The sequence below is a fragment of the Cordyceps javanica genome, chromosome 5, assembly GCF_051103115.1.
Source record: "Cordyceps javanica chromosome 5, complete sequence".
Lineage (NCBI taxonomy): Eukaryota > Fungi > Ascomycota > Sordariomycetes > Hypocreales > Cordycipitaceae > Cordyceps > Cordyceps javanica.
In genome coordinates this window covers 1,181,250-1,191,625 of record NC_139299.1, presented here as the reverse complement: position 1 = coordinate 1,191,625, position 10,376 = coordinate 1,181,250, and the positions used below count along the sequence as shown (strand labels likewise).

At 53.5% G+C, this 10,376-nt stretch overlaps 3 protein-coding genes across 3 annotated transcripts; 1 reads left to right on the top strand and 2 right to left on the bottom strand.

The window, feature by feature from the left end:
* Positions 1–1,651: 1,651 nt before the first annotated feature.
* On the top strand, positions 1,652–2,094 carry V2A60_007600 (uncharacterized protein; the record flags this gene model as incomplete). The annotated part of the gene is made up of 2 exons (XM_083258884.1): positions 1,652–1,762; positions 1,870–2,094. The coding sequence occupies 2 exons, from the start codon at positions 1,652–1,654 to the stop codon at positions 2,092–2,094; spliced, it is 336 nt and encodes a 111-aa protein (XP_083115010.1).
* Positions 2,095–2,737: 643 nt separating this feature from the next.
* Positions 2,738–4,244, bottom strand: V2A60_007599 (phosphomevalonate kinase; the record flags this gene model as incomplete). Its single annotated transcript, XM_083258883.1, has 2 exons — positions 2,738–3,827; positions 3,973–4,244. The coding sequence occupies 2 exons, from the start codon at positions 4,242–4,244 to the stop codon at positions 2,738–2,740; spliced, it is 1,362 nt and encodes a 453-aa protein (XP_083115009.1).
* A 1,150-nt stretch (positions 4,245–5,394) lies between these two features.
* V2A60_007598 (uncharacterized protein) lies at positions 5,395–8,850 on the bottom strand (the record flags this gene model as incomplete). Its single annotated transcript, XM_083258882.1, has 1 exon — positions 5,395–8,850. The coding sequence occupies one exon, from the start codon at positions 8,848–8,850 to the stop codon at positions 5,395–5,397; it is 3,456 nt and encodes a 1,151-aa protein (XP_083115008.1).
* Between the last annotated feature and the right edge of the window lie 1,526 nt (positions 8,851–10,376).

Here is a 10,376-nt window from a genome sequence, read left to right as displayed (position 1 = left end):
TACCACCTTTTACTGGTAATATCAGTAGTAGAATCATCGTCGCCCAGGCAAATGTCAAGGGTTGTTCTGACTGAACGTTCCCTTGAATGACACTGTCGCCGCCGCGGCCCCTCCTTCCTCCCTCTCATTGGTGATGCGCAAGGAGCACCAAGGGGGGGATGCGCATTCGGCGCGGGCGGAGGCGCAAAAAGAATACTCAGTAAGAAATAAAATAATATGAAAAAAATAAAAAATAAAAACAAAAATAGTATCAGTATATATGTATTACAAGTACAGATTTACACGAGAGAGAGAGAGAGAGAGAAAAAGAGAGAGCGAGAGAGGACAAGGAGAAAAGAGAGACATTGTTGAATAAAAAAAAAAGCCAAGTATATATCCCTTTTTGCACCCATTCATTTCCCTTGAATTCAATTCTGCCCTGATTCTCAAGAGTCTCAAACGCACACATACATATATATATCCATCTACTTATTATACATTTATCCCCTCTTGCCCTTTTCCTTGATTTTCCCCATATTCTTTGTTGGAGGACATTGAAGCAAGGTTCTGTGTCTGTCTGTGTGTGCGTTGTCTTCTCTAGTCCACTCGTTTTTTTATCGTCGACCACGCGCTCGTCACATACATTCCTTTCTCATCATCATCATCATCATCATCATTATCGTCATCTTTCTTTCTTTTTCTTTTTCTTTTTTTTTTTTAAAAAACACGCTTCTCGTTTCTTTACTTTTTCCTCTCCTTTATCCACACCGACAGATTATTCTTTTATTCCTTCCTTCTCATTACAACCACTAATAATTCCTCATCCTCAACCCGCCCACGCACTCACGCACGCGCTCGTTTCCTTCATACCAAAGGGAGGCGCGCTCCGATCCTCTTCTTTTCTCGTCATCTCCAATCTCGAACCTCGAATCTCAGTCTCTCTCTCTTCACACAGCCTACGCACTCGCCCAGACGACCTCTTTCGACAACCAAAGAATCAACTTGTTTCGACATTTGTACCACCACATTATCCAATATTTCTTCTTCTTCTTTTCTTTTCTTTCTTTTTTTTTCCTTTTTCAGTTCTAGTCAAACGAGATCCCACCCACATACTTTCGATCCGACCGATAGCGCCCTTGTTCCAGAACATCTCACCCATTGGAATTCTACAACTTTCGTCAGCGACTTGCAAGGGGCGACATTCTTGCTGCATTTTCTCCGTCATCATTTCACACCACCCCTTATTCACATCCTCTAATCGCCATCTTCTTTCCCCGACTCGTTTTTTATAAAAGATTTCACATCCTTGGCAAAGGAAAAGAGAGGGAAAAAAAAGAAAAGAAAAACCGGCACGACATCATCTCGCAACAGACGCCAAAACTACGCAGCAATCACGCCCCCCGTTCGACCGCACCGACTCCCTTGGTTCGCAAACACGAAACGCACGAACCAGTCATCGCCACGCCTTCTTTGTTTTGTCTGCCTATTTTTTTCTCTCTGCTCTTTTTTCTTTCATTCTCTCTTTAAAAAATTCATCATCTCTTTTGCACTCGAGTGCCTTTTCATCATCATCATCATCATCGAAAAGAGAGTGCCAGTCTACAAACATTGCCGTCATCGACATCTCTCTGCCTCGTCGTCTTACACGCATCTTCTTGACAGACGCCTGCTCATGTCTAGTTACGCCGCAGAGATGCAACTTCGCGACAACGTCAGAATGCTCTGCTCCCGCATGCAGACACTTCTCAACCGTCGCTCCAAGCAGAAGCGCACCCTGGAAATCGTACGTTTGTCCCTTGTCTCTCTACCTTTCCTCCCTCAACCATGCCATCCGATTCTCACCCTCCATCGCATCTCTTACTGACAAAAACATGTACCGTCCTTCCATAGTCTGCCCCCTTTGACCTCAAGCTCGAGCCCGTCTCTCTCCCGGGCGTGTCCCAGGAAGAGCTGGCCATTCTCCGCGAAAAGGCCACCGCCAGCCGTGTCGGCATCACCGAGTACATTCCTCGATCTTCCTCCTCCATGACTTCGTGGGAGACGCGCTCCCAGAACCTCGTATACAATCGAGCCATCACGCCTCCACACGCCCATGCGCGTCGCACTATTTGGTAGAGAGACTCGATTGTGGGGGGCCGGATGGTCTCGAGGCAACTCCGTCTTCATGATGCCGAGTGCTTCTTCCTTTGGACGGACACACACACACACACAAAGTCGTCTGCAATCTATTTCCTTCATGTATTTTACCTTCACATCGTTCGGCGTCGGATTCTAGCCTCGATAGGCAAAGGCTGCTCTTTTCTGGTTTTGGGGGACAAACTCGGGATTTCGCGGGTTCTTGTTTTGGAGTTTTTCCTTGGTTTTCGAGCATCCTAACATGCTACTGTATTATTTGCCTCTTAGAGTAACCTGGTGCGAACCGGTGTTTTTTTTTCTTTTTTTTGAGGGGGGATTTTATCCTCTTTGTCCTGAGCAGCTGCAGCAGACTAAATGCAAACAATCTGCCTTTGTCCTCTTCGCGAATACATGCTATTCCAAAACGCTCGACAACAACAAAGAAAAAAAAAACTGGTTTACTAGTCTCCCTACATGTTTACCGCACCTTGGCTTCCTGATCCCTCCTCTTTCGTCCAATGTGCTCCTCCAAACAATAGACAGCCGTCTCGTGATAAAATCCTGCCGTCTACGTCTTGACCGAGCATTCATCCAACCCTAGCCACCTACGATCCCTCCTCCATCTTGGCTCAACACCTGCTCTTCATGACAGCCACCCCTTGTACACATCCAGCTCTTCCGTTCGCACACCCTCCGTCTCGCCCTTGACGTCGAGCAGCTTCACCTTGGAGCTCTTCTCCCGGCTCCACCGCGCGAGAAACTCGTCGACCCGCCGCCTCGTCGCCTCGTCGTCGTCCATCAGCAGCGCCGCCGCGTCGAAGCCGCCCGCGCCGGGCACCACCCCGCCGTAAACGCCCTCGACGCGCGACACGGCGTCCAGGAGCTCCGTCTGCGACTCGGGCTCGATCGGCACGCCGCTCTGCTGCCCCATCCTGCGGATGAGCTCGCGCACCCCTTCCAATTTGCGCGGCAGCTCGGCCAGCCCGCCGCCGCCGCCGTCGTCGCGCAGGCTCCCGGCGAGCGCCTCGTTGCGCTTCTGCAGCTCGTCCCACAGCTGCGTCGACTGAGAGGCGTCCTGCGCCCGCCAGGCGAGCACCTTCTTGACCATGCCCACCGTCTGGCTGCCGCAATCGACGTCGCACATGCGCAGCGCCACGCCTCGGGGCATGCGCAGGTCGCTGCTGCTGCCATCAGCACCAGTCACCTCGACGTCCCACGGCTCCTCGCCGTCCACCACGGCGACAAGCTTGGCGGCGAAGCCCGGCGCGCCGGCCTCGGGGATGCCGTTGAGGATGGCGGGCGAGAAGCGGCGGTACGTGCACGAGCCGTACACGGCGGCGGCCACGTCGAACCCGGACCCGACCTTGCCCTGCGCGGCGCAGTGCGCGGCCTGCGCGAGGTTGTGCAGCGTCCTCCTGCCCGCCTCCGACGACACGTCAAAGAGCGTCCTGGGCAGGTAGTGCGTGAGCAGGGCCGCGCTCAGCGACGTGACGAGGGCCGCCGACGAGCCCAGGCCCGTCTTGTTGGCGTCCTTGAGGGCCACGTCAAACTTGGAAAAGCGGCCGTGCGTGTCGTTGTCGACGACCGCAGATTGCGAATAGTAGTCATTGTCGGCGAGGATGATGAGACGGCTCGAGCTGAGCGCGTGCCGGTCCTGGGCCACCGTGTTGACGTATGTCAGGGCATAACTCAACGTCGTCTCGACAAATGGGTTCGCACGTATCTGATCCCCTCTACTTGGCCAGTCAGCACGTTCGAATCAAACAAATTGCATGTTCACTGCAAATAAAGGATATTACAAAAAAAAATCAAAGTCGCCTTGTCTAAAGCCAGCGTCGCCGCAAGAACGCCCCCCCTTCACTGTCGTTGTACACTTACACTTGCAATTGAGTGACCTTGATGCCACCTCCTTCGGGCGCGAGGTGGTAGCCATACCGCCACTGCGCTTCCAGAAACTGGGGGCTGTCCACCACAATCTCGTTGAGCTGGACACCGGCGCTCGAGTGAATTTGGCCGGCAATGACGTTGATGCGGGCGCTGAGGCCAAAGACGAGGCCCGTGTACTTGCGGTCCAGCACGAGGTAGCCGCCGGCCAGGAGAACCTTGCCAGGAGCCGAAATGGCCACATTGGGGTGAGTTACCGTCGACATTTTTTTTTACCCCCTCTTCCAATGCCGCTCTGTCTTTTTTTTTTCGATACCTTTTATCCGGGAGGATGGGGCGGGCTTCCTGTGGGTGTGTGTGTGTGGGTGAGGGGTACCAACCAGTACGGTAGGAAACAATCTTTGACTGCTTCTCGCGATGAATGATTGGCGTGCCCAAACGACCGTCGCTAGAGTTTTCAAGGGACGGCGGTGTCGAACACCACTACAGAATAATTGCACAAGGCCCGGAATAGCTTCCTGATGGGGACGCGAGGGATATGGTCGAGGGACATGCAGAGATCGCAAAGGTAGAGCTAATAAACCAACTCGTGGTCCCTGTCCGGCTTTGGGAAGTGGGAGCAAGCGGTGTCGAGGTGGGGCAACAAGCTTTGGGGACGAGTTCCAAGAAATACTTTGATGAAAGAATGCAGCAACTAGCGTTGGCTCACTCTCCTCATATCATATATACATGGCTCCGAACTCATCACCATAAAGTAGAAAAGCTCTTCCCTCGCCATGCGGATCACTTGTTCTACAGTGCAGTCTCTCTCACATAGCTTGGAGGGGCTCGTTTTATTGTGTGCTCGCGTTGCTGTTGCATTTACTATATAATGGTAGTACAGGCAGTCAGTCTATCAAATCAAGGCGCCTCGCTCATGATTCTTCATGCCGCCGTCAGATGTTTTTGGCCTTTTTTCATGCCGAGTGGAGATGGTCTATAGATGGGACACTTTTATAACCCATGACAAATGAATGCAACACCGAACCCGTTCCCTTGTCCTCTGTCCCGTCCTTTTCAGTACCGGCCAGGCCGTGAAATCCGTCGGCCAAACCCCAAGTTTGTGCACAAAAATTCATAGACAAAAAAAAAAAAACAGCAAAAAAAATTAAAACAAAAACAAAACGCCATGCCTTTGATATCAATATTAAGAAAATAAACCGCTCAGGTCTCATTCCGCCGGGCCTCCGGTCTTCTTGACGACACCCCCCGTTCACGACCCTCTTCATGCCAACAATATGGGGTATCAATCACAGAGGCTTCTATAAAACCCAAGTAGACAAAGGAAAAACGCGAAAAAGTAAAAACCAACAGACTACCCCTGTCTGTCCATGCACCAATTTTCTTGTTGAATAGTGAATCACCGCGATAAGAAGCTCAGAGCTGAGCCTGTTCCTGGCCGCCACCTAGCAGCTCCAGCACCTTGTTCACAACGGCGCTGGGGTAGCCGCGGGTAAGCATCTCGCTGACCACAGACTTGGCTTCGTCACGCTGTTCCATGGCGAGGAATGCCCGTGTCATGGACTCGTATGTGCTCGGCTCCCGCTTCTCTCGCGGTACTGCATCGTAGATGGCCTGAGCCTTGGAGATGTTCCTCTCCGCAGCCCAGCCGTGGATCAGAGTGTTGGCAATGTAAGGAGTGAGCTCCACCCGACGCTGGCGCATTTGGGCAAGCAGAGGCTCCGTATCCGCCACATTGTGGTTGGCAACCATGCCCTCAAACATGGCCTGATAGAGGCTTGCGTTAGCAGGCACAGATCTCTTCTCCGCAACAGAGTCAAAAATCTTGCGAGCGCCGTCGAGGTCATGCAGAACACAGCCCTTGGCGTGAACGAGCGAGGCATAGTGGACAGGTTCGGGCTGCTGACCAGCAGCAGTCATCTGCTCCATCACCTCCTCAGCAGCGGCCATGTTCACAGGCTCGAGCGTGGCATGCGTATCGATCAGTAGCTTGTAAGTATGCGAAGTAGGGGTGATACCCTTGGCCTTCATGCGCTCAAAGTAAGCCAAGACCTTGGCCTTATCTCTCTTGGTGGTCAGGAAAAACTGCATCATGCTGTTATAAGGGGCAGGGCGAGCCTTGTAGTTGGGCATCGATTCCATTTCGTCAAAGAGCTCCTCCGCAAACTTCTCGTCGCTGACGCGGCAAAGGGCATTGACAATGGTACCATAGGTCACGGACGTGGGCTTGATACCAAGGGCGCGCATTTCAGCAAAGTAGAAGAGGCAGTCGTCAATGCGACGAGCCTTGCCAAGTTTGCCAATCAGAGCATTGTACAAAAACGAGCTGGGCTCAACGCCTTCTGTCTTGGCGCGGTGGAAGATCCGCACTGCTTCAGACGCTTCATCGAAAGTCTTGGTAGAGTCCTTGAGGGTAGTAATGTACAGTCCGAAGGTGTTGGCAGAGGGGGCGGCACCCATCTCCAGCAGCTCCTGGTGGTACTGTTCAGCACGACCACGGTTGCCGACAGTCAGACACGCGCCAACCATAGCGTCAAGAATTGAAGACCAGCCGTAGCGGACAACGGCATACTGAGCCAGAAGAGGAACATCCGTACGAGCCATGCCAAGAACGTCGTGGCAGAGATCCATCTTGCCCTCCCTGGCCGCAGCCGAGATGATCTTGGCATAAGTGATGTAGCGGGGGTGGCGGCCAGCACGGCGCATGTTGCGGAATCGGTTCAGCGCATCGGTCAAGCGGGGGCCCTTACGGCCGTGGCTTCCCTCCAGATCGTCGGCAATGAGAGAAGAGCCCTTGAAGTCAGTGTTGTGGGCATAGGGGTCGAAACTATCCTCAAAGGACGAGACAGATGGCGTGGACATGAAGGGCGACGAGCTCATTGCTTGCTGGGGAACACTGGAAACTTGCGAGGCTAGTTCGCGAGGGTCAGTAATGCCACGGCTCTCCATGTAGCGAGCAATGAAATCGACACCCTCCTCAATCTCCTCGGCAAGCTCTGGGCGGGCGGCAGATTCGGAGGCACGAATTCTCTGGAACATCATTTCGGACTGTGCGAGTCCCTCGGCAACCTGACCGGAGCCAATCAAGGCGACAGCGTACATGGTAGTGGGCTCGATGAATGCGGCCGTAGCGTGCATTTCCGGTTGGCTAAGCACATGCCAGTACTTGGTGGCCGAGGCGACATCGCCCTCACGAACACTCATGGCGAGCATGGCCATGGAAGGCGTCTCGAGGACGTCCAGAGACCCTGTGATGCCGTTGTAAGCTTCCGTGGCAGTAGCAACCTCGTTCTTATCGGCAGCTTCAATGGCAACGCGAGCGAGGGCCCGAGGGCGGACCTGTGCCTCAATAGACTGAGCCCAGTATAGCGCCTCTTCGAGAATGCCGCGAGAGATGAAGCCCTTGACGAAGCCAGTGCTGATTAGAGCATCTTTGATATCGGCAACTCTGACACCGTACTCGTCAACAATCTTCTTGAAGAACTTCATAGCACCCTCAATCTTGTCCGAGATGACATAGGCATTGATGACGGAGGCATAAACCTGGGCATCGGCACGATCGTGCAAGGTGGAGCTGCCCGTGTCATTGGCCACAGCAAGGCTGCGATACTCATTGTAGCACTCGACGGCGCTGATGAGGTCGCCGGCTGTGGCATAGGCTGTAATCATGGTGGGGAACACGTCGGCGTGAGGCACGGTGCGGGTGTCCTCCATATGAGCAAAGAGTCGAAGCATGTCCGAAACACGGCTAGCCTGAGCACAGGCAGAAATTAGCTGGGAGTAGGTATCTGACGAGAACTTGGCGGTGTTGGCGTCAACAGAGGTATCGAACAGCTTGATGGCCAGGTCAAGCCTGTCGTCTTCGCAGAGAATAGCGTGTTCGAACTCGTGAGAGGCGAGCATGAACTTGCCAGGCTCCTCCATTCCACCAAATCGTACACGCTTCGCCTCGAGAACGGCCTTCATGCTGGCGACTTCGAGACAGCGGGAGGCCAACATGTTGACGAGAATATCAAAGGTCTGACTATCAGGAGTCACACGACGGCGAAGCATGTCAGCGTAGACGTCCAGAGCCTTGGAAACAACCTCGGTCTTCTTAACGGGGATGTGGATAGCGGCGAGCAGCAAGGCGTTGTAGGCACCGGCGATAGGCTTGACGCCGGTAGCCAGCATGGCCTCGAAGACGGCAGGGATCTCAGCATAGCGGCCAGCTGAGGAGAGCTTGAGCAGATGCTCGGCGTACGACTGAGACTGAGGGTCGACGGGCGTAGCGCTGCGGGAAATGCGCACAGGGCTAGCGGTGCGCGTGTGAACAGAGGCTACGTCGTCGTCGTCCAGGGTGCGGCGAGCCTCGATCTCTCGTTCGAGAGCGGCGTCAATGTGGGCGAGAGCAGCAGCCTCCTCGGGCGTCATGGGCCGGGGAACAGTCTCGGCGTGGGCGCTGGCATCGTGCTCGCTAGCCTGGGCGAGTGCATCTTCGCTCGTGAGGACGGTATCGGCATCAGGCTTCCACTCGAGAAGCTTGGGGAACTCGTACTGCTCCCACTCTTCATTTTCGACGGGACCGGCGGCCTCCTTGTTCTTCAGGGCCTCGAAGTAGGCGTCAAGACCGCCATGGTTGAAGGCGAGGCGGTGGTCGGCGAGTGTCGCTGTGGTGCGATCGCTGTGGAAGGCAGAGCTAAGCTGAAAGGTAGCAAAACGTCCCTGCCTGTTGGTATGCCTCCGCGCAAAGACGGGGCGGTTCTGGCTGTTTAGAACATGAGGGTGGGTGGCGGCTACGACAGATTGCGCATAGCCGTGCGAGGTGATGGACTTTGCGAATTGAGATCCTTGGCGGATGAAATTCGAGTAGAGGTTGGAGTAGATGGGCATTTAGAAGGAGAAAACGGAAAGAGGGGACTATAGCGTCGTTGTCAGCAGGGCCATTGAGGTTTGCACGTTTGGGCGCGCGCATAGGAAAAAATTGATATGGCGAGGTGACTCACGAGGGAGGTGGCTAGATGCGATTGCAGGTTCATTTGACAGCGATGAAAGCCGTCAAACAAACGCGCGATAGAGGAAGAAATGATTAGAGGGTGGTAATTGGGTAATTAAAATGATGAAGAAATTGAACGGAAACGAAAGTGTTTGCGTTCAATTACTGCGACCCCTAGATTCAAGTAAAAAGAATGAATGTATGGGCCAGCACACACGATGGTTCAGATATGGTGTTTTGTGGTTTGTAAAAAGAATAGTGAGAGAGAGCGTTGAACACAGAATGTGGCCTGGGAAACGGGGGTAGATGAATGTTCAGGCATCCAGGGGGGGTGGAGGGGGGGCGAAGTGAGATTTACAGTGAGAAAAGGGCAGATTCCAGTGCGGTGGCGGCGTGAAAAGTGCGGTTTACAGGGCAGCAAAGCACTAACGGGGGATTTGGAGGCGCTAGGAGGCGACCGGATGCGGGGATAAAGAGGCCTAATGCCGCCAGGATACAGGGCCAGATGGGAGGGTGCCTGGTACTGGGGGGATTGGCAGCGCTGACCAGGACAGAGGAGACAGGGGGGGTCAACAGGGTAGCCTGGCTGGCAACAGTTGGTTTTACAGGCGACCACGACCAGTAAATTGTAAGTGATTTGGGTGCGGCTTTGGACGGGGAGTGGATGGTGGATGGTGGATGCTGGCAGTGGATGCTGGTAGCAGATGGGTGGGTGGGCTGGCTCGGGAGCGTTAGGGTGTGTTTATGGGGCATTACGGAATGACTCAAAGACTCGGAGGACTTTTTTGGTGGTTGTACCTACTTACTTGATTAGCAGAAAGAGAGCCCCCGCCTGCACTGGATTTTGTTTTTTTTCTTGTGCCGGTCCCAGTGGCTCATTCTCAGCTCCTCAATGGAGCCATTGTAGTTGTTTATTATTATTTTTTTTAAACCGTCAGTGACAGGTTGACGCACGCACTGGCCTCTCCCTCACTGCTCCCTGCTACGCCCACTGAACCAGCCCACTACTGGTAGAGATGGCCCCCCTCTCCCCTTTGCCCCTCTTCATCTAGGTACCTTAGTAATAACGTATCCGTTTACTGTCAGGGCCAAAAACAAAAAAAGAACATTCTGGTGCCCCCAACACAGGGGATAGAACCAGGGGTTCAAAAAGATGCTCTGATGACAGATGTTGCGAGTAGAAGGAGTGGCGCCGATGGCATAAATGGAATTCTTCACCGAAATAAAGGGGAAATTCGAATTTTGCAGAGAGTCGACACGGCCCAAAAACTTGATGCCTAGGAAGGCTGGCCTGGTGGGCGATCGCTCCCTATATCCAGTAACGAGAAACATCTGCCCGGTCACTAGGTACCTAGGCAGCTAGGTAGGTACTGAGTACTCAGTACTGAACCACGCTTCTAAAGGCCTCCAAGGCTTCCAAGCT